Source organism: Hylaeus volcanicus, chromosome 6, assembly GCF_026283585.1.
Source record: "Hylaeus volcanicus isolate JK05 chromosome 6, UHH_iyHylVolc1.0_haploid, whole genome shotgun sequence".
In the NCBI taxonomy this organism is placed as follows: Eukaryota; Metazoa; Arthropoda; class Insecta; order Hymenoptera; family Colletidae; genus Hylaeus; species Hylaeus volcanicus.
The window spans coordinates 16,714,718-16,740,180 of NC_071981.1; the positions used below are offsets into that span (position 1 = coordinate 16,714,718).

The 25,463-nt window shown below is 36.8% G+C and overlaps 1 protein-coding gene across 2 annotated transcripts in view; it reads left to right on the plus strand.

Annotated features, from left to right (window-relative positions):
* Positions 1–8,899: 8,899 nt before the first annotated feature.
* Positions 8,900–25,463, plus strand: part of LOC128878953 (RB1-inducible coiled-coil protein 1) — an 83,386-nt gene continuing 66,822 nt past the window's right edge. The window contains exon 1 of one of the 2 annotated variants that reach the window (XM_054127641.1): positions 8,900–10,669. In XM_054127641.1, the coding sequence (XP_053983616.1) occupies positions 10,602–10,669 (68 nt within the window). In that variant the 5' untranslated portion in view covers positions 8,900–10,601. The remainder of the gene's footprint in view (positions 10,670–25,463) is intronic. The other variant, XM_054127642.1, reaches the window with a different exon arrangement.

A 25,463-nucleotide genomic window follows, 5' to 3' on the forward strand; every position in this document is an offset into this window, starting at 1 on the left:
CGACAACGAACGTTCTATTATCTGTCAGGATTCGTAGAAATATTATTTTCGAAACTGCAACGCGCAGTCATACAGAAATAAAGAAACTACGTTAACGTTAAAAATACCTACAATACGCAACATGTATTTTAGGTTATAAAGAACTACGTACGGCACTGAATCCCCCCGCTTTCCTAACCCCTCTCACCTTAGAGTAACAGCTGCGCACGGTATGCATGCATCCCTTCGGAATCGTCTTCCTGGTAATTCGCAGCAGTGAAACCGCTAACTGATAATTCCTTCGTTGCGTGACCCATTGACTCTCAATGTTATTCTACAGCTTCTCGTCTATCAACAATAGCGCATCAATCAAATTATATTCTGATCAACGGTTCTGTCTCATAACCTCGACGATACGAATTAATATTGGTTTTTGTTATTACGAAGTCCGTAAATCTCGCATCTTGTGAAATTTATTAAAACAAAGTTGCATACGAGCATGGTAATATACAAAACCGTTCGAATAATTAAATATGGTGCAGAGCGTTATACGTCATGCTTTTGTTGGCTGTCATATATATTCGCAACTCATCCAAGCTTTTTGACAACGTCGAGTTGTGTTTTACCAATTGATGTCGTCAAATTCGAAAGATTCTTATGCTGCCATCTATTCCAATAATTTGGAAGTTTCTAATACATAGCATGTAATTACTGATAGAGTTCCGTATATAGTGTAGGTAAGTACTAGTGGCGCCATCGGTGGGAAAACGTCCAAGTTCGTAGTGAAAATAGTTCTCACTGCTGCTGCTAGTTGGCACCACTAACTAAAATTCCGATACATATTGCTCCGTTAAACAATTATTCGTAAAAATGAAAAATTTGACATATTAACGTATGAAATAATATGTTGTAGGATAGTATAGATCGTTGCAACATTCAGTAGCCAAAAGTCGAGATCGTAACATTTGTTTAATATTTAATATTTTAATATAATAACAATTAATTATCTAGTAACTCTAAAGCTTCTAATTCTAATTTCCTTCTTTATTACAAGATTTAATTCTTGTACATGATATACGTAGATCTGATGTTAAAGGACTGATTAAAAGGTGTTAATTATAAAGGTCGCCTTTATCAGTTACTGAATATGTTACAGTTAGAATTAAGCTGCTACTATTGCTATATGACGTACATATTTCGAGTTAAGGATTATGGTAGAACCAGACTCAACGACGACGTATAATGTTTTGTCTGACTGAGATAACAACCATTTGTTGATATTCGATCTGACCTACACATTAACGTTAACATCGAGGCGATAGAAAGATTAGATATCGTTGCAATAAAGTTAGATACTCCGGATTGTAGGTAAAGAAATGTTGGGGGTCCCATTGAGCGATTATGAACACTCCGGTGTGAGTTAGATCTTGTTAATTACGAATGTTGTATACGACTGGTTGAAAACAGCAAATCATTTTACTATTTGCCTAAACGGTTACCGTGGCACGAAAATTGCGAAGTCCGTAAAATTATCGACGATTTGTTAGCTAGAGAGATTATTAAAACATAAACAGATTTTAGTAGTCTAATTCTGTTGGTCAAGAAAAATGATAACACCTACAGACGGTGTGTAGATTATAATAAAATTACCTGTGTGTAGCTAAAATAAGATTACAGTGAGAGATAGCAATCTGCTACCGTTGATCGAAGATCGTATTGATCGGTTGGCTAATAATTCTTATTTCACAAGTTCAGATTTGAAAGATTTCGTCATACTTCCATTTTAGAAGATGTGGTAAATATTTTCTTTTGTCACGTCGGATGGACAGCTTGAACATTTAAAAATGCCGTTTTCGAATTCGCGATTTTATTAATTTAATATTTAGGACTTTGGTAAAAGTTCTAAAAAAATTTTCAGAATAACTTATAACTTCCGAACGATTAAATCGATTTTGGTCAATAATATACGTATTGTTGACATGATCGAGGTACGTGTATAAGAAAATTGGGGAAGTTATCTGATGATGAAAATACTAGAAAAACAATATTTTTTTAGATTACCTAAAATAGTTATATCATTCCTGCTGGGACAAATTGTTTCTTCTTATTCAGCTACGGTCTTTAGAAAGTGTATATTTCTTAAAGTCGAAATGCAGTACCTAGAATACAATATTAATAATAATGAAATCATGTCGAACGAGTCAAATATTAAAGCCAGACGAGAGTTTCCACTACTTAAAACTGCGAATCAAGTTCCAAATTTTGTTTAGTTTATCCAGCTACTTTAGAAAATTTGTACCTAATTTCTCCTTAATCGCAAAACCATCGCACGTTCTTATAAGAAAGGAAGTGTCCCCTAAAGTTTGAGACGCTACGCGACATGTTGATAAATCGAGCGATATTAGTCTTTTAAAACCAGACTTCAATCTCGGATTTACACAGTGACGATAGCTTACACGGATACGGTGCTATTTTTTACGAGCGATCAACAGACACAGAGAGCCGTTATCGCAATTGTTAATTAGAGATACTGGGAATAATTTGCGCATCAAATAGATTTATCCTCGGGGAATAAGTGTTACTTAAGTAACAGACCGTAATGCTGTAAAATTAGCATTGAGCAGAAAGGGTATTAATTCTCGCATTAATTGATGGTGTTTTAATTTTATAATGAAAAAAATCCACTAAAATCTCATTGTCGATGCAAGTTGAAAGTCAGCATAGGCGAATAATTCCATTCAAACAACTATCGACCTATGAGGTTGATTCATCAGAAATGACAAAAGAAGATTACAACATTTTATACAACGAGTTTTTATCAATTATCTCAAGCAATATTATACTTAGCGGAATTAACGGACCAAGAGAATAACGTTACAGATTTTTATTTCAAGGATTTGCAATTGGTTTTGCTACGCGTGCCACTCACGTTTAATTAAATTTTCGTGTAATTAAAGTAGCTGCATTTAATTATTGTATTAATATTTGAAGGGCATATAGTTTGAGTTAGAGCGTAAGATCAAGACGTGTCTTTTTGGTCGCTATCTTCAACTTTAAAATTTGGTCGTCAGTGCGGAGGTGCCAGTTTTTCAAATACTATAAGAAATTCTTACAAGTATGATAACCCTACAGGGTTTCTCAGATTACACGCTTCCATAGAAATCCACTTGTTGTAGGGGGCTGCCTTGGGTCACAGCACGTGTCTTGCAGACTTTAGCCTGACATTTCGTTGTGGCCAGGGGACGATCATCGACACGATGCCTCTTTCGTCATCATAGATTTATGACATCGTATAATTTACGACACCACAAAACTTACGTTCAATATCACATAGGTTGAATTTAGAAACGTACAATTGTTTCTACAATAACAAATTCTTAAAACGTATACATACGTTATTAAACGTTGTACATACATTTCTGTAAAAGAAGCAGTTTTTTTATTGTATTTAAAAAGAAACAAAAATTTAAATTTAGAAGGTCCTCCAAAAATATTTTTTTAATGAGGGGGTCCACCAAAAATAGATGAGGAGGGATGGAGGTGCGAGAATATGAGGTTTGAGAGACCCTGCCCCATCGAGCAGACAGCATTATGTTCGCGCAACATTTCGCAATCGAAAAATTGTGAAATCAGGCATCGGTGGGCCGCTTGTCGCGAAGCTTCGCTTCAAGGTTCTGCGTTTTCACGAGGGGGAAACGATCGTTAACGATCCCCGACCAGGCAGGAATACCGGCAGTGAATTGGTTAAAACGGTACGTCCCTGGGGAAGCAATTTCTTCATCTATCTACTTAAATTTCGATACTTCCCGATCCCGATTCGAATATAAACAAACATGAGCAGAAACGAAATAATTTTGTCATTTATCACATTTTACCCAGTAAAAGGCCATCAGAAAGCGTTATTAAATGTCCCTTTAACTAATATTACATATACATATAATAAGGTGAACACTCCATAAAAAATGGTAAAAATTTGTTAGCTTGGATTGTCATTTAAGACACGTCTACGCCATTCACCATGAAAGTGATGTAAGTCCATCTTCCTTTGTTTCGAGATATAAAAGGTTTCACGTTTCGATCAATGATGAATTGCGATCAATGTTTTTGATATACTGTTGATGCACAAACGGTGTGTGCAACGATACGTCCATTTTACGAGTCAGAAAAAATAACGCTGTTATATTATAAAATTCATAAAGAACATATAGAATTCATTTTCATAATGAGTGTTTTTCCTATTCTGTTTACCAACTGAACTTCAGCCAACAACAAACTTGTGAGAAAGTATTACCTGTTGACATAAACCTTTTTACAGGCAAAATAAACATACTTTAAGCATTTCTTGGACAAACTCCATTTAAAATAAAGTAGGCTCAACTATTGACTAATGTAATAGATAGCAACGTGATTTAAGGAAAAGTTCGTAAAGAGCAACTTAATTGAACTTATCAAAAGTTTACACAATATAATGAAGAATGACTAGTTGAATGATCTGATAAATTCTTTCAATAAGACGACGTATTTCCTTTATTGCAACATCTAAAAAATTGCAACAATAAGTATGATTTGACGGAAATGCACGATGTATGACTAATCAATGAATCATTATCTCGATATCGAAATCCGAACGATTATATTCATCAATAATAATGCACGTATAGAGGAATCTCCCCTTTTGTCCAAAATGTACCTACGCTGAAAATAGCACGTGCACGAGAGTGCACGATGATAACGCTTCGAAGAGGTTAAAACTCATTTATCTTGCCTGCACCCAATGACGCGGAGTGCGTCATTTTTCGAATCTAGCTTTACACTATTCCAAAACAATACGTCTCCATAAAGTTGTCGTTCTAGCTCGTATAATAAATGGAGAGTATAATGTACATTTTTAACACATTTGTTACAGTTATTCGAAAATTCAGATTTAACGGTATCCACTATGAAAACGATTCATCCTTTAAAAGTGTATTTCACCACTCTTTGATTTAGGTTTTCTTAGAGTAATTTTGTGATAGACATACGTTTATTTACGTATGTTTTAGCAAAATCTGAACGCTTTTCTCTATTTGTATTATTACATCGTCATCTAATGGGAACCTATTTAAAGGCTTTTTAGTTTCAGTATTTACCTACAGGAACCTATTAACTGTGTTGTTCGGTGTCTGCTCACAATCATCAATTTGAGGATACAGATAAGTCTTTTAATATACAACAACAGTAATAGTAACTATATATAGAACAATATACAGTAACAATTGATAGTACCAATATACATATATTACCGCGAATTCATTACAAGCATTTCGAGCACAAACGGATTTTTTCTTGCCTTTTCAATTGTACTCCGACCCTCTCTAATCGTGAGTACACGCGTCTGACCTGTTCGTGGCTTATTTTCTGCAGTTTCCTCTTTCTCATATTTCTTAACAATGTATTGCACTGTCGTCAGACTTATATTTCGTTCTTTACCAATTTTTTCGTAACTGTCTTCGTGTTTCCAAAAAAAAAAAAAAAAAAACATGAGATGCAGATGCTTCATTTTTCATCGATTCATCGTTAACATGATTTCTGTATACAATTTGAAAATGTACTACTGGCACAGATTAGACCAAATGTATTGTATAAACAAACAATTTTTTATATTTTTGTCAATGTCGCGTAGCGTATACATACTTTCAAGACTTGCCAGTCAAATCATAATTCTTCGAATACATTTTTGGCTCCCAAATTCTTGTATTTCTGCGCAACGTATCATTGAAAATTGTTCGTTTTCACATAATCCCTATACATAGACTATTAATCGAAATAGTTTTCGTTCGTTTGTACAAAGTACTCACAAAAACGAACTAGGTATACGAATATTTTTTTTGACCCATTGTACGTGCGTTGAATTTGAATTTCTTGAAAGTTACGGTGTTATTAATTTAGTAAAGCTAGATTGCTATAGTGGCACACTGTGAGATATGTTGTGGCCCTCGACGAGTTCAATGAATTTTCGTCATCGTGTCCGCTTCCTCTGGTTCGTTAGGAGTTCTTTAATTCGCGATACCAAACAGTACTGTGCCTTATCGTGTGCCACGTGTCTACGCAACCTATTTACTATCGCGTAGTACACACGTACACGTCTCAAGAACGTCCGTCTTTATTGCGTCGATCTCGGGGCGTGTGAATGTCGAAGTCACGGCGTAGTAAGTTCCTGGCAATACATTGACACTACGCGACGAGTAAATCGCGACAGAATTAAAATTCGAGTCGCGCACGAATCACGCTCCCGACTGGGTCGCAATTTGTCATCGTTAGATCACGATAAATCGTAGTTAAAGGGAGACAAACGATTCTACTATTATTTTTTCAATTTTATTATGTTCACGGTGGATCATAGTTTACGAAATTATTCACTCGTCTCCACATATGACATACTTTATGTTCACCATATTTTTATCCGATACATTTATCATTCCTGAGGAAGGTCAGCAACTTTGGTCGGAGCGTCGAAGACGTAACGAAATTATTTGATTGCGTCGTAGTCGATTACTAGTATAGGATAATATTTATCCATGATCTTTCTTAATCTCTGAAACGACGCGCAAATAATTTGATTTGATTTATCATAATTCGATGGTGTTAGGTATAATAAGCATTTCGAATAAAGAATGAATTTTTGAAACATTGATTTTAGAGGTTTTTGGCAGATGTCTTTGTCGTTAGTATAATGCGTCATCAGGTCTGGCGGTGTATATCAATTTCGAATCACCCGCGATAAACAATGATCGCAATAAATGGGAGTGTTTCTCGTTACGACCGTCGAGGCCTCGAACTGCCTAGAACGAAAGGTGAACGGTACGGTAGCGAGGTATACGTATATTGTTATGCTATTTTTTTTCGCAAACTATCTTTCGATGACGCCGTAATTGAGCGACGCAGTTACAAGTCTACTTCTTACATACTACGAAGTAAATTGCCACGCTTGGTCAGCACGCGGTGACGGTGATTCCTAGAGAAAAATAGATAATAATTTGCTGCATAAACAGCGCATTAAGCGTACACGTGGTACCCATTATCGAACTACCCAACGAGCTTGACAGCTTACGAATAGGCAACAGCGAACGGTTATTTTCGGGTGCAAGCGTTATGTATACTCGAGCTGTTTTACTATTTGCCTAGAATAAAGGCACGTATTCATGAAGCGTTTATGCGCTCGTGGAATCGAAGGAACGAAAACTTCGACGTCGACTTCTATACATATAACTACTCTCCGTCCGCGTTACGGGATATAAACAAACACGGCAGCGTACAGCTAAGACCCCACGCTACACAACTCGAAATTTGCATCATTCTCCCCTTTCACAGACGACTTGGCATAAAGAGCCTCCACACGGAAGCGATACAATGGCGGTGGGTCGTTTATAGCACCGCGCATGTGCGCTCACATCTTCGGTCGATGGCAGCACTACTGCTTCTACAGGTTCTTTTGAAATTACGATTCCTGTAACTACGCTTTTACATTGTGTTTCGTTGTAGTTTTTTTTTCTTTTTTTTAAGTTTTAAGTCGCATTAACAACTCTGGTCACGAGCGACTTTATACATTTACATTTAACATCATGTATAATTTTACATTGTGCTGCTCGATGGGACTACAGTGTGTTTATTTACATGTATAAAACTTATTTTATCTGTGATTTTACAATTTTTTTATAGATATTGGTTTCTTTTAGGAATATAATCAAGTTTTTGATATTGTCCAGAGAGTTCATTGTTTCATTTATATTGTTTTGGATCTTGAGGTTTTTCCTAATTCTATTGAAATGCTGGCAGATAAATAGGATGTGTTTCATGCTGAGGATTTCGTTGCATACTGTACATTTGGGTATTCGTTACAGTTATTTAATACGAAACAACGTTGATTATTTTCGTGGAATGTGTTGCTCTTATTCCTTGGTAAATTGGAGGAAATACTTGTGATACTGAAATAATTAATATCGAAAACAAGAGTACATCGTAAGTATTTGTTAAAATTGCAAATAGCATTCCGGGCAGAATTTTAATCGAGCGATAGATGACGAATTTAAAATAAATGCAGCTTTAACATAGTTTTCTAACGTATAAACAGCTTAAGGCAATCCACGAAACAAATCGATAGTCCAAAACGAAATTGCTGAATCTTCCGAAAATAACAAATTTCATATTTCTCAGAAATTAAAATGTATCTTCTGAAATAGAACCAATCAAAGAAAATGCCAGTTTGAATATTCATTACATTCTCGGTTTCAATATTCCTATTTGGTATTGTTCATCATTAATAGATTAACAAACGACATTTATATAATTAATTTTACAGTCCACCTGTATACCTTTATTCATAAAAACATTAGGTTGTCCCAAAAGTTTCTTTCGCTTTATTAATAAGTAATACATGCACGATATTTTATGTTTTATGTTACATTACTGAATTGCGCACGATTCATTTTGCTCCATTACTGTTACAACATGAATATCTATGAAATTAGTTCGTCTATTTATATAAACACGACCACATAAAATAATCGAGTGCAACTCGCGGAAGAAACTTTCGGGACAACCTAATATAACAATTTTGTTTAATTTAAAACGCAATAAAATTCTTTAAATAAAATTCATGTGCCACATGGGTCTATTTTATGACTTGAATTCCTGTGCCGCAAAGAGTTAAACGACGCGAATGTCCCAACGAACGACAGATTTCACTATTTTTTGTGTGAAGTGTACGCAAGAAACATCGAAGAAAGGATATCATTCGAAGATGATCGAATTGCGATTATCTCCGTTCAAACTGCGCCACCCGTACCGCCCGCCATATTAGCATGCGCAGATGGCGCGACGAACGTCGTGCGAACAGCTGAGTGGCGAGTGGAATATCTGTGGGAGCAGAGCGCTCCGCAAGCAGTTCTGTTCTCCGTACTCGACCGGAGCTGCTCTCGGCAGTAAACAGCTGGCGACGCGATGCGTCAGAGCAAAATGTCGAACGGGACTGCGCCAAGCTAGTTGCCCCTCTACTTCTCTTTGGCACGGTGCAAGAGCTTGAAAAAAAAGTGAACACTCAACGGGCAAGCGTTCGGCGCATTCGCGGTATAAATTCGGCAACGAAGTACACAAGTGTCAGCAACGGTACCTGAAACTCGGGTCCACCGGAAAATAAAGGCGCAAACGAGAAAAACCCGCGGACGAAAGTGGGGTTTCTTTGTTCCTGTGCTACGGTTCTCTGCGCATAGGTTCCCGTGCGTGTGGCGCAGCGTTGTTTGTTGTGGTCGGTACGTCACTCTCGGCGTACACACGACTCGGTTGCGATATTAAACCAAGATTCTGGCGTCCTGGATGATCCCGAGCCATTTCGTGCACGGAATATATCGTCCACCGTGTCGTTTTCCGTCTCGGATCCTCGCCAGGCAACGCACCGACCAGGAGAAAGGATCGCTGGCCTTTCGTGTACGCGCGAGTGCTTTGTTTTGACGAGCAGCTGATCCGGGACTAACTCGTTTATCGCGTCGACGAGTTCTCCATTCGTTGCAACGGTGGCTCGTTTCGAAACAGTTTGATTGTGTTTCGCGTACACGACGTTGCTGGTCGCGGGGCTGTCTCGCGAACAGTGTTTAAAGGGATCGCCGAGCCGTGGCAAGCGGAGGCTTACATCACGGAAAAACGGAGGACGCGATCGACCGATGCTTTCGGAGCAACAGTGCAACCTATACCGTGAACCTCGATGACAGGACCAACGACGTTGTCAAGAATCGTTACTCCGTAGTTCATTAAGCAGACATCTTCGCGGCGAGTGATTATTTTCGGTTTCCAAGGGGCTCTACGTTCCCCTCGTTCGTTTTTCGTCACCGACTTCCGGCTCGGACCAAAAATTCTTCAGTGCCGTCCTGTGAATAACGATCGCGCGGATCGTGCCTCGCTCGAGCTATAGTTTACCAACTCGAGCTCATCAAAAAGGCTGTACCAATTACTACTAATCTCACCTTACGAGTATTCCCTGTTCCGAAACCTGTGCGATTTATTTCTTTGGTTATCGATGATCTCGTAATACGTTGCTCTTTTTCGAGCGAATTTACATATTTTCTTTTTTTTCCACTTGAATCTCAACGAATCATTCTCGTTGAAACACGGAATTGTTTTCGTTTGAACTGACATTGCGCGCGTATATACGTGTATAAATAGCGTGCGGAAATACATAGACGGAGGAGATCTTTCGCGTCGTTTCTCGTCAGAGCTTTGCTTCCCGTTCTCGTCTTGGCTCGTTTTATCGCGATTCGCGCGCGATCGCACAATTCGTGCGATACTTCCCGAAGGAGGGCTGCACCGGGAGGTCTCGAACTCTGCGAGAGTTTCGGTGAATCGACGAGGACGAACGGATTGGTGGCCGTGATCGATGTGGCATAAACCCGAGGGGGCCGTACTCGCGAGCGGTGGGAAACGTGGGGTACGGCCCCGATCGAGCTGACTACAGGAGTTGACCCGAGGTGACAGAGGTCTTCTTCTTCGGACGTCGACAGCGAGATAAGCATCGCCTGGATGCCAGTTGAGTCCTTAGGGCGGGTTGGCCGTTTCACCCTTTTCGGACTGGAAGGAGCTTGACCGGCCCGAAGATGTTGTACATATTCCACGTGGACACCGGCACCACCATCACCTTCGACATCAAACTGGCCCTGCAGACGTAAGTTTTTCTTCTTCTTCTTTTTTTTTTTTCACACGTTTACTGCCACGCTAAAATTTCTACCGCGATTGAATTTCGTTTACCAACTATCGGGGACTACATAATCAAACATTTATCGTGGTATTTATTTTTGTAACTTCACCGAAATTCAAATATTGGGTTGTCCGGAAAGTTCGTGCCTATTTTTAAGAAAAATTCAAAGGCGTATTTGAATTTTGATGTATATTTATTGAATTATATATGTACCATTTTTTTTTTTTTTTTAAATTATTTTACTTAAGGTCACATCAACTACAGGGTTATTAGCGACCACGTTAATATTTACAATTCGATTACAATTTGTTCATTATTCCATATTTAGTTAATAAATCGATCAATTTACAAAAAAACTTTTATGTGAAATTGTAGTTTTCTTAAATTTTTTTTTTTGTAATCAATGATATTTTACATATTCTCGGAAGTCTCTAAGATATATATATATATAGTCCAAACAACATTTACTAGTTAATATAATTCGTGAAATTAACAAAACCATGCGAAAAGTGGGTAAAAGTATAGAAGCAATAAGTATTTGTACGATTCTTACGACGAACCATTTACAGTAAAGTTTGTAACGCAAATACATTAGTTTATTGCTACGTACGAATTAGAAAACATCAAATTTCCAGTAAAGTACTTTTAAAAATGGTTCTAATAGAGGAATTGAAGAAGATCCCACTTCTTATTAACTTCTAACTAATAATTTAGTTAATTTAATGCTTAGAAGAGTTGCAATAATTATAAAATCAAAAGGAAATCTCACGAAGGAAGTATTACATACTTATAAATTAATGTAAATTCCTTTCTTTTTTTAATCGTTTTAAAAATTAAACAGTTGCGCGAATACTTATTGCTTCGATATTTCTATCGATTAATTGTGTTATTCTTGTTAATTTTGTAACTTGCATAAATAGCTATCTTTTTTTGTAATCTATCGATTCTAGAGATTTCCGAGAATATGTACAATATCATTGTTTATCAAAAATAAGTTAATACATTACAATTTTACATAGTTTCTTTGGAAATTGATCGGTGCACGAATACTTTCTATACTCGAGTGATAAATAAGTATTACTAAATTGAAATTTGATAATATCGTGTTTATTTTGTAGAAGGATAGATAAACGTTTATACGCACCTTTCTTTGGGTCTCTTGGCCTTGTGAAGCTTGTTTACATTCTGCAATAGGGTCATTTTACGGGGAAATTGAATACTAAATGGAGCAGCATCTCAAATTTTGTGCAAATTCGATTATGTTCCAGTCTTTAGTGATACTTAAACGTATCTTAATGGATTTTTCAAAATTTTCAAAATTATGGATTTTACAGGCGTATAATTTATCTTATTCTTTGCAAATGCGATATTATAAAACTTTAGACGAATACAACTTCTAAATTAAACGTGACAGTATTGTGTTCGTAAGCTCCAAAAAAGACGTCTGTTCGAACTAAGAAAGAATTGAATTTTGTGTTTATTTATTTGGCTCTTGCACGAACTTGCATAGGTAGACACTGTAGACCGTCAGTCTCGGAGCATCCGTTATTTACGTTTCTGATGTTGTGTTTGTTTACTATTTACATTTGATTCTACTATTGATTTGTAAATATTTATGGTATCAATATGTACAACCCAATGGGCGAACCTTGGACGATGAAACGTACAAATCAGACTGTGCGGATTGTTGCAGATTGTTTTTTTCAAGTATCGGTAGAATTGGGGGTGAAATTATTTATTTTGTCTTTATATTTATCGAAACGATCCTTCAAGTTGGAAAATATGAAGAAGGTTTATATATCGTTGGTTAAACTGATTAACTTTTTCTGTTTGCCTCGGTTACAGAATAAATTAATAAATATTCGTATGGAAAATCGTAACACTGCTTATATCTTTTTCAACGTTTCAATCCTATGACTCTTTCAAAGGAAGATAAATAAATTGTGTTTTTCCAATTGCTCTGTGTATGGTGTAACCTAGATTCGATTCCTTTTCTCGACTCTTTCTATATAATGGTTCTCTAGACAGCAGTTTATAGTGTTTCTGGGAAAGTTCATTGTGAAAGTATGCGTGTAAAAAATATTCTTCATACATCTCAAGTTACTTGAAATTCGATAAATATATTGAAATTAAAAATTTCTAGTATATGCTTATTATATCAATATTTATTGATTTGCTTTAGTACTATAGAAGTTCACCTGAATGTACTCGGTTTATCGAACTGCTATAATTGTGTATAAAACTACAGTACCAGTCATTTATGACTAGAGACTCTGTATTTGTAACTAAAATTTAAATGATCATTTTTAATTAACAGACAAATTTGCCGAAGCGTTCACAAAGCTAAAAACTAAATATAAACCGCGTCAATTTCCGTTTATTGCAGTTCGTGCGCCCTCTGTTTTTCCACGGTTCTCCCTATAACCGAAATAAACAAACTAAAAACTCCCTTTTACACTCCTAAATAACCATAATGTTTTACACGCAGCGTGTAAACATATTAGCGGTCTATCGAAAATTTCGTGAGGACGAGAGTCAGGGATGAGCAAAATGTTATTCCAATAACAGATAATAAATATAAACAAAGTATAAAAATTTATCTGGAACAGATAGTCGATCGAACAGTTCAAATATACTATTATTCTTTCAACGTGAAAGTTATTTTGATTGTTTACCTCGAATTGTTATTTTAATCGAAGAAACAATGATGTCAAAGTTGTTTACATTTAATCCATTATTGGAATTCTTTCACCTAGATTTTCACGTAAATCAAAAATTGTATTCAACGTTCTGAAAGCATTTCTGCAAGATCATTTCAGCGACTTTCCGTAATATTTGCAAATCCTTGTACATTATTCTCCGTTACCTCTGTTTCCTTCGCGCAGTACATCGTGATAACTGTTCCACTATTTCCCGGTCCATTCCTCTTCTACATCCTACAACGTGCGTTACACCTCTTTCATTCATTTTCTTTTAACCGCGCGAGGTAAACGCGGCATATCGAATAATTGCCGGACCGCGACTGCCTGAATATTCATTTCTCGTTGAAAAATAGCGGCAGCTTTTTAACCATCCTGTTGTTCCAACAGAAATGACGTACTTGCGCTCGTCAATTTTCAGTGCCTCCTTTTGGCGTTTTGTCGAATGTAGGACAAGCGTACGAACGCACGGCGCGTTACACAGAGATTTAATCAGCTGTTCTGCCAAGGGGTCCGACTATGCGTGTAATTTCGAGCCCAGAAAGTTAATTTCTCAGCCGCTGTTTGAGATTTTTTGTAGAGAAAACTATTGCACGTATGAATCTCACATTTTTTATATTTACTTATTTATGTCTTATCGAGATAGTGGAATTTTTCCAACTACGAGTAAATGACTTTGTCGAAGTCCTGTTGACGTTGAAGGTGAAGCACACTGAATTAACATAGAGATAAACAAAAAAAATTAGTATTGTCGCGGAGTGTATATATTTATGGACTACATTACAGAAAGTGTGTAATTTTCATTCCGAGACGATTATTCCGTTACAGGAAAAAAAATATGTAGAACCCTCAATTTTCCGCTCGGAGAACTATTATTTTCTTCCGTAACCGAGTTGGCATCGCTCACGCGTTTCCTAGTTCTTCTTTTTTCTCACTTTCCCGTGGTCGTTGGTATTATTTATGATATCGTAAAGGCGCGTTCGATATTATTCCCAGATTAGACTCCCTCGTTAAACTCCGTCGATGGTTATCAGACCAAGCCTAGCTCGCTCGTTTCTCGACGCGGAAACTCGTTTCTTTTCGTACAAAAATGGCAGATATATCTGCATCCTCTTTTTTTACGAACAACGCAGTCGGTTTTTCCGGATTTTACCGACGTTTAAGTTCTTCCATCAAGTACAGTGGTCGTCGCCATTCAATTGCGATATAACTTCCGCTCACTTTTTACAGAACTATATTTTATTGCAATACTAATAATAAAACTTCAATCATAAATATTTAAAAAAGCATTGTGTGTCTGTCCCTATAATATTATATTTTCGTAAATAGGGTGACAATTTGCCAGTAAACAAAGTTTCAACTAAATCAATGACCCGAACGTTTTGCGTTCTTCTTGTTACCAATGACAACAGAGAAACTATTTTATTGATAAACTGTTTCGTTCCTCTTTTCTCTAATTACAAAGATACAATTGTACGCTTTCTGTGTTTAGTTTGTGTTGGATTAGAGAATATATTTTATTTAATGTCTCATCCGTAATAAGAAAAGAAGGGATTCAATTTTCTTTTCATTAATGATGCCTCGTGTACATTTCTGTTAGCACTTTTGATAAAGAAGCTATTAATCTAGTCGACATATTTTTTATATGATGTTTCTAAACGATCCCATAGTTTCTCTACGAGACTCAATGTATCACACCCGAAATAGAATATAGTAATAACAAATTTTCTAGTAATAATTCACGGTGTAATTATCCATCGGATGTTAAAAGTGTCCGCATGGAAAGTGTACATGGGGGTGTACTTTGGCGAAACCTGTCCGAGCATGCATTCAAAGGAAGGCCACCCACTTTTATGCAGTCCCTGCGCGTACAGTAATCAACGTAAACTTTCACGTAATTTATATCTGGATTTTAAACGCAGATGCAGAAACCAAGGCACTTGCTTTTTATTCGTTTTTTATTCGCATTACACTTGCACCGTTTTTGAAACAGACGTCGCAATCGTACCGTCGATCGTCGTTCACGCGATTGGTCGTTGTTCGTTATTTAGCAACGCGCTCGTATCGCGAACAACGACACGGCGAGTGGAAGTGCCAAGGATCCCTCGAAGGTGAACAAATTGCAAAACCATCTATCTATCTGTCTATCGCGGACATACGTGGGCAAGCCGTGCCCTCGAGTGGCTTTTCTCTTGTTCGACGTGCGAACTGCGAACGTCGAACGTTGATCGTTCCTTCTCGGAGACGGTGGAGCAGGTGGCAACGAAAATAGTAACGAAATCGGCGCGTCCAACGTGGGCGGCCATTGGCTTGTGTCACACACGAGTCTGACCCCGCGGCCAAACTCGGCCAAGTCTTTAATGCGTGATGCAAATGCTGCATCACTCGAAACCTCTGCCCACGGTCCAATTTTCCGCGACGCTCTCGTGTTTACGAAACTCCGTTCACAATTATTCAACGTCGTCGTTTGTGCCTCGAGTCCACCGCAGTTTCCCCGATTTTCACTCCACTTCTTGCGAATTAGCGCGAATAAAAATAAGCACACACGGTCTGCCTTGTTTTATTTTTGCAATTATCGCGATCTCTGCCGTTGCGAAACATTTGGTTTGTGCTTAAACATCGACACGGTTCAGTTTACAATTTTTATTCCGTGCAGTCAGCATCGATTTCGAGTCCTCCATTGTGGAGGGACATTTTACGTCGATGTACATAACCGGGACCAGTAGGTGGATGGACGTCTCCGTTCCAATCACGGCGAAATCAAGAAAAGAATAGTCTATACAACAAAACAGGTAGCATTTTCCGACGAAATTCTAGGAGAGTGGTATTCGATACAGATATAGTGTTCGCGTTGGCAAAGTTTTCTAATATACTCCAAACGATGTTTTGTTAGAAGAAGAATGGAGATACATTGGTAGCGGAACACAATCTCGCGGTTTCCAAAACTTGAAGACCTGTTTCGATAGAATCACTGCTACGCTTCATAAAATATAAAAACTATAGTGGGAGATTCGATAAGGTCAACTTAAAAGCGGTATTCTTTTTTTTCTGAATCAACACACGAATTCTTGTGTTTGCTAATATTCTTGTTGCTTAAGGTCTTTCAAATATTTGTACCAAATTATATTTAAAAAAATGTTTATATCGCCGAAGTTATAATTAGACAGCGGATCTCTATGCAAAATAAAGTCTTTCCAAACGTGCCTACAAAAGTTAAATATCCAAATAAGAGTTTACTCTGAAAATATTACAGTATGAGCTTCAATATTTTTTTATATTATTGCAATATCTGTGCATTTTGTAGTTTCTTGCATATTCAATTTCCTGTAAAAGCATAAAAATGCACAGTATAGTTATAACTGTTTATATCATAGGCCACCCTGTTAGGCTGATTGATCACGAAACTTCAAGGTAGCATTCTTTCAATCCTTTTTCCCTAATTCACGCTATGACCACATTCACGATGAATAGATCAAATTCATTTTCATTGGTTCGGACCATCGGGGCGGACTCAATCGCATTAACATATTTGGCCCCTTCCGCTTGACGTAGAGAATTCTATAAAACTTATAAAGAAATTGAGCGGGACAGTTGAAAATTGTAGAGAATCTATATAGGTAGATAAACGTACCTTTCAAAAGCTTATGTTCAGTACTTTGGTTACAACAAAAGGGTATCTTCTTTACTAACGAAAAATAACAATGCATGGATCCATACTGTAAGCTTGTTTTCTATTTTCCGTACCTGGAAAGTACGAGGAAAGTTCTCTACCCTTTCTAGAATTATCGAAGATTTCACTCTAGTCTTATAACGATTATATTTCTTCTAGGTCATTGTTTCGTATAAATGACCTGATAACTTGAATACCGTTTGACTTAAATTTCGAATACAAGCAGTTTCTGCCTTTTGTTACAGTCTCTTCGTATACCTTTAATGCAGCTGTCTTTTCTGACGCGTGTTCCAACATTTCGCCAGTATTTCTGCTAGCTTCATCCCTCGGTGATGCACTGATACGTATTAGAAGCCTCAAACGGTATAAGCTTTACGAACCTGGGGCTTGAAAGCCTCTGATATCCTGATCGAACGCGTAAAGAGTTAACAGTGTTGCTTCGATTGCTCGTTTGTTCGGTTACGGTGGTCTAGATTCTACGCGAGTTTCATCGTTGCCCGTACCGTACTTGTATTTTATTACGAATACCGAGTCCCGTAAATATTTACCCAGAACCGCAACGGAATATCGATGAACATTAAGTAGTTGGGTCAAATCGTAAAGCGTTCCAGCCTCACCTTTTTCGATAAGAAAGTAAGATAGGCGCTGTTGTTGGTTCAAAAACGATGTTCATACAGTATTATCGTTATTATTATTGTTGTTACCATGACTTTTCGTTACGTAAAGTGTACGAGGCATGGTATTAAACAGTATCGAGCGTAGGTTTCTTCGAATTCAAGTCTTACAATCAATGTTATCACACGATATTATGATATTAAATAAATAAATATAATAATGCATATAATGTGGTTTGTATATGTAGGTATATACAATATACCTATAATAGAAGAAACTCAATTGTGTTAGCAATTATTAACTAGCATATCTATGTTCAGCTTTTTGAGAAATATACTTGTGTCTTCTTTGTTACATCTTTTATAAGTCAATAATGCACATTTCATATATTTATCTTATGTAGGTACGATTTAAAATTATAATAAACTATAGAAAAATTGCTTCATGAATTTAACACAGAATCAGGAAAGTAATAAAAATCATTTGCGCCACGTGTTCGGATTACTCTTCGCTGGCGACTTGTCTGACCATGGTAACCATATTCTACTTTGAGTTGTACTTCTACTGTGCTGTCAACCACACATTCTGCTCTTCTTGTTATTTACGTATAAAGTCGTCACATCTCGAAACTTGACGCTATACCAAGAAGGATGTTCGTTTTAACAAGATTTATTTACTTGCATTTGAATGGAATTTTAACTACTGTGCAAAACCTTGGAGTTTTTAGTTGTAAAGTGACGGTAAAGCACGTCCAGGAAGTTACAAAATGTCAAGTGGAGTCTTTAAAAATATGCAAGTAACATCGAGGAATGAGAGTGTCGTGTAAGAAGCTGCATTGTACAATCCGTCCGGCTTTTCATTAACGCAAACACGTTTGTGTTGACGTCAAGAAAGAAACGAGCAGAACTTTCGTTCCGACCTGATATAACATAACGTATTTTCCGCAAACGGGAACGGCGTTAACGGTACGCGGTGAGGAAAAGTCCGGACGGATTGAGGTCAACTTGAATTAGGAAAATAAAACTGGTAAGCGTGCTGGTATCGCCGATGAAGGAAACGATTTTGCAGCGGTGCAGAGTGTGTACGTTCATTCCAGCATTATCCCATCTAAAGTGTGTTACGCTCGACGTACGTTCGGACGAGTAAGCCAACAATTTTATGTATCCCAATGAAAAGAAACCACGAAGAATTTAAATCTCAACGAGACACTCTAGCCAACCGGACCTCGTTCCATCCGTTCTGCATTCGAACCCACCGTTGGAAGTCCAACCCCACTCACCCATCCAACGGTGAATTTAAACATTGCTCTAATATCGGCTGGAAGTAATTAGTTCTCGCGAGCAATGCAAATTATTTGCATCCCCGTTAAGGTTCGTTCAAGGGCCGATATTAATTGGACACTTTTATATTTTTCTGATTGCTGCATTGAAAGCTATATTGGCCATTCAAACGCTCCCCTCTCGTTTTGTTCGATTCTCTCGGAATCCAAGAATTCATTTAACATTAATTAATCGTTAGCATTGTTTATATCAATGTTGATTCAAACGTTCGCAGTAATTGAACGACATTACTCTGTATTTTCCGCTGTTGTTATTCTCCTCTTGCCCAGATCCTCGTTTAAACGTTTCATTACGTTGATTGCGAAAATTCCATTCACGAGTACATATAAAATTCAAATAAAATGTTTCAAAATATTTTAATATCAGAATTAATGTTTACGCATATTTGCCAGCGTTGCTTATGGTATGCTCATGATTTCTCATGTTCCTATGAAATGCACAGTGATTTCGTTAAACAAATTTTTGGACTTACATTTTGTCACAGATTACAGATAGACTCGGTTATTAATATTTTTAGAGCTAATTAAGTAAAAGTACGTTATACCAATTTGGTACAAATAATTAATCGAAGTATTTAGAAATAATTATTGGAAAATACGAATAGAACAGTTTCCTACTGTAGGTTTTCTCGTGATTATTTCTTTGTACTCTACAGACAATATTTATGGCAATATCTTCGTAGGAACGGTAAGAGTTGCAGGCATCATTCATTACTTTGTATCTAACAAGAAATCAACGGGCAGAGCTTATGCAACCCAATATTATCAAAGACTAACTGTACACAATTAGCTCAATTAAGGTGAATTGTGCCTCAGTCGAGGTTGATTCCAATCCTTACCGTAGCTGTACACCTTTGTTCATATTTTCAACTCCTGGCATCAATGTTCAATTCAATTTTCCGCATAAATGTCCTCAGTTTATTGATAACATTTAAAATGTAATATTTATCGATCTAGATTATTCTCTACTCGTATCAAAATAGGATACGATGAGGTGAAACTGGGCCAGGGTATAAATAATTAACTATTCAATTAATTATTAATTCCATGACTGCGAAAAGCGTGTATACTGTAAAGTTCATAGCTTAAACTTACTTTGGAAGTTACTTGAAGCTGACAGTTATTTCCAAAAGATTTGTGTAAGTACATGACCCTTACAAATGGACAGCCATTTATGTTCATTTTATGGAATTTATTTTTTGTACTTTGTCCTTGAATTTCAACATCCATCATTAAATTGTCTGTAATATAAAATCGTAGTAGGCAGTTAAATACGTACATAATTCAATGTTTATGAGAATACATTCAAATAAATCATGTTACATTCATAAACAACTTTAGCATCTGTAATTAACTGCTCGAATCGTGTTGGAGAAGGAAAAGTTTTAAAGAGGCGTTCCGTTGCGTCGTAAACGCCTTTTTGCGTCGTTCCATGATCCAGCGTAGAATAGTTATTGTTTCGTTCAGTTACCGTGAACGCTTTTAGTTTCGAGCTCACCATTCTCAGAGGGTTCGATTGTCTTTTATCGACTGTGTACCGATATAGTCGAGTCAGAAACAGTTGACCGCTCAAGGCCACCTGTCCCACCGTGAATCACTCCAACGCACCACTCCCATTCTGACGTCATAAAGGTACGAGAGTGGGGGTAACGTTGCAGGTAGCGATGAGATATCTCAGTGGTTCCCACGCTCTTTTGCACCATGACAAATCGAGAGGTGGTTAACTTCTTGAGGAACGAATTTTAAGTTTTGTATTTTTTACAACAAAACTTGATAGTTCATTTCATTTATAGTATAAGTATTTATAGAATAATGTTGAGTATATAGAGTGCTCCACTGTAGTATTGTATATTTTTTAATTTTAAACGGTTTTTTGGGATCGTAAATGAAGTTAATTTTGATATAAAAGCAAATGCATACATATATTTCAATATCCTTCAAAAGGTTAACATTTTTACGTCACGCTCCTTTAAATAGCGACGATTATGTTAATACCACAAAGAGATTTTGCACCAATTTATATTGTGTTACAATTTTGTACAAATCTTTATGATCGAAGTAGACTACCTTATGATATTTGTTGTATTTATATAGTATTTGTACATAATGCAATATTTAAAGAGTATGATGTTTCTAATTGCTGCAAGTATCATTCGATGCGAAAGGTTTTTGAAAAATTTGGAAAAAAATACTGTTCGTTGAACCTTGAATACCTTGATTGAACGTTACGCATAGTCCGCGTTTCAATTTCGAAACGTTACATTGGTGCTATTAGTTGCCAACAGCAGCTATTCTTTCATTGAAATGATCCGTTCTACCGATTGTTCGCATTGTTTTACGGAACAACGACATCGCGATTCACTCCGACGTGACCCATATTTTCTAACGTACTCTGTAAATAGTTTTAGACGTCATCGCTACATTCGAAATTACAGATTTTGTGTTGAAAATTTTAAGTAAAACAGAAAAAAAACTCGCATTATTTATTTTCAATTTGAAAATACTCCGAATTTTTTCATTGTCTAGAATACAATAGGATGGTAGTATATTTATGTTTTTATTAGTAGTTCAGTGACCATGTTTGACTTGACCAGTGGCTCCTACATTCTACTATGTACCAATGCCCGTTTAAAATCAAATTTGTGAAGAGTATATTTGCACCAACCGCAAGATACGCATACTTGCGTATTTCGTTTAGTAGCGAAATTTTTGTGTACTATCGATAATAAATTCTTTAAATCGTCGAGTATCACGTCAAACACAGTTGAGTGACGCTAATGTTTCTGTTATCGCGGTGTTATTTTCTTAAAGCACAACCTTCGAATAAAAGTAACGATTTGCAAAAACCCATGATTTGCTTGACGGCAAAGCATGTATTTCCTTAATTTGGCCACTTTTTTCTATATTTTTATCTACAAGATTCCAGATAGAAAATTTGAATCAGTTTTGAAAGTAGTTCAGAAAGAGTAATTTTATAACGTTCAGAAACGTTATTCTAACGTAAAATAAACAGATTTCTTGCGACGAAATTCACGAAAAAAGTACAAAAATGAATTCCATAAAATGAACATAAATGATTGTTTTCGAGGAGTCGTATATAGAAGTCTTTTACAGATAACTGTCAACTTTCGATGTAAACATAAACATTCAAATAAAAATTATTCAGTAACACAGATATAATTAATCTTATTATAACATATATTGGATTAAATAAATATACAATTCAATCGACAATTAAATCCTTAATGGACCAATAGGTATAACAATCAAATTGGAAGATTATGTGCCCAATAAACTACATGTTAAGGCAAAGCATGGCACTTGACCTGTTACAGTGCCAATAATAAGATGGTTTACCCTACCATAATTTGAACAACGAAGGAAATTGAAAGTCATCGAGATCGATGAGGTCGTTGCTATGACAAACACAATAAATATCCTCTCTTAGCTCGACCTGTAGAATAGGCGCAAGTGTGCGCCGCGTTATGTCACACACGTTCCGCAAACGATATCCTCTAACGCGCATTACGAGCGAATAGAACTACTATATAGCCGGTCCAGCGATCCCACGCACGGGAAAGACGCTCGTCTCGCGAATACCTCGACAATATTTGTGCATTAAGATACCACCGTCGCTGGCGGTCAGCGACCCCGTTCGTCGTCGGCAATTAACGATGCGTGTTGATTCAACGTGGCGCCCTAGCTACGTTGCTTTTATTTTTCGCGACCGCGCGGTAATTACAAAGTGTACCACTAAAGGGCGAAAGAGTAAATATGCCGCGGCGTAATTGCAATTTATTCTCGGCAAGACACGCCATCTACAAGGAATGTTTTCGAAGTGTCCCTCTCTCATTTCTTTCGAAACTTTACGTACGTATAGGACATCGAAAGATATTCGACAGATATTTTTTTTATTTTGGACCGTTTTCATATTTAGGGAGTTAAAATTCATACGAAAAGATACCATATTTCCTATTTTTAACCGACTTTGAACAGGAGGAGATGTATATTCACCGTTCCATGTCCAATTCGACATGTATACATATTTTTTTTTTTATTGTTAATCCTTTGTAGTCCAAATTTTCTGATTTCAGTGCAGTTTTTTGGAGCCTTACTCGACATAGAAACGCAAAGGGTTAATACAATGAATTTTATAACACTGCCTCGAAGCCGCGACAGGCAATCGCGTTTCATTCATGAAGCCTCACGATTGCCGGAAATTTACGAATAAATTCGTTCTCGACTGCTTCGACGTCACCGAACGAGTCCCTAAGGTAGCGAATCCGTTCCCAATCGTGAAGGATATTTATTCCTCAATTTTCTTCGATTTCGTTCACACCGTATTTCGTATACAAACGGAAATATTATTTGTCGTCGATACGAGTTAATCCAGTTATGGCCTCTGTACCGTTGAGATGGACTTCCGTTTACTCGCGTGGACGATCTATATTATTTGTCGTTGAAATTCAGTCTCGCGACGTATAATATTCGCTGGCTGAGCAAGTTAACGGTAATTGGGATAAAGGAAAATATTTAATTCCTTTTTTAAAGAATACAGAGATTCGATCCATCTTTTAAGGCGAAGAAGACACAAATTTATGTGCATTTAGATTTCATTCGTTTATGGGCGCGTAAACGTTGGTTGCAAGAGAAAAGAAAACTACAACAACGAGTGGGAGAATTTTATTATAACCCAAAGTAAATGGAGACTTATAAAACATATGTGAAAAAAAGTGAACATCATTTATATGGCTTTTTATTCATAATAAACTCTAGTTTAGTACAATTAATTTCTAAACGTGAAATAGAGATAGAGAAATAGAACAGAATTCAAATACGAATCTTTCTGATCGAAAGAGTTAATAGGAACAAATAAAATAAAGTATTGCTAATACAAGGCATACGATATATTTTGCATACAATTACCATATCAATATTCGCCACAAAGTGCATACAATATGCATACAAATTACAGAATAAAGTTTTATTTAGCAATTACGTTTGTTAAGTGGAACACCTTCTACCTCGTTAGTATACGTGTACCACCTACACTTGACAATAATAATTGCACTTTTAAAGAGTCGTCACAATTACTATTCGAGTTACTCCGCAATCGCTCGGCGCGTTTCGAGCGCAATACGTTTTCGCGTTGCCGTTCGCCGCGGAATTATGAAATGCGACACAACTGCTGCGAACAGAAGCGTTTTATTTTCATTCCCGGCGAGTAAGGACGCGCATCTTTATCTGCGTTGAAATTGCATTCGAGCGAAGCATCGCCGCTGCAGGTCGCCGCGGCCGGAGTGATTTTTATTGGCGACCTCTCGAAACGTTCTTAATTCTTGTCTCGCTCGGAACACGATGGCCATAAATTGCGCGTAAAAGGAATTGGAACGGTGAGCGCGAGTCGTCATCAACACCCTCGGCAAGGTTAAATAACGGATAAGGAGAGCTCTTTGTCCGAGGCGAGGACAACGTGAGACGCATCGCGCATCAAGGGACACTTCTACTCTCGTACACGGAGAAAAAACCGTTTCTTTGGGCAGTTTTTAAACATATTTTAAATGAATAAAGTCTTATACAGGCTTCTCCCCTTGAACATTGTTAATAGTCGTAATAACAAAATAGCAGACAAAGAACCAGTTCTTTCACGCGTATGCGCCGCGACACACATTTTTATGGTTATTTATATTATTGTCACATGTTCTCCGTTTCTGAAAGAAGTTGTCTGCAATTTTTAGTCGTGTTAGCTCATATTAACACACTACTGGGTGGATTCGTTTGCAAAAACAATAAAATGTTATGTTATTTGTTTTTATTACGAATCATTACAACTTGGGTGAGTTTCAAAGTAGGAAAAGTATAGTCCACGATGGAACACGTGATTGTGGTTACATACATCATATCCAAAGAGTGGACTGTAAGAGATAAACTGAGAAGTGAAATAGAGATGGTAGGAGAAAACATATGGAAAATAGAAACACATACATAAAAGAAAGTAGATAAGCGAGTACCTAAAAATCAAAAAGTTGATCTCTCCTATGCATTAAGGTTATGTGTATATTTTCATATGGGTGTGTAATTATTATCAAAACAGTAAATAAGAAAAATTAGAAGATAAAATAAATTAAAATAAGAAAAACTAGAAGATACTCGTCGGTTAGAAAGCTTGAAAAAGAAAAGTAAAGAGGCTACGCGATTACATAGTAGAGAAATGTTCAAAGATAATCCGAAAGGTTATCGCGTGTTCGTGCGTCTTAGGTAATAACAGATAGAAAAATGAATGAATGAGAATTAACTTACATAATATAAACTTCATATTACAAAGTAAGTTGCTAGATTGCTCTCACATCCGAGCACGCCTGTGCGAGTTCAAAGACACGGTATATATTTATATATAACCTGAGAACCAAAGAAGGTTACATTATCTATTGATAATTT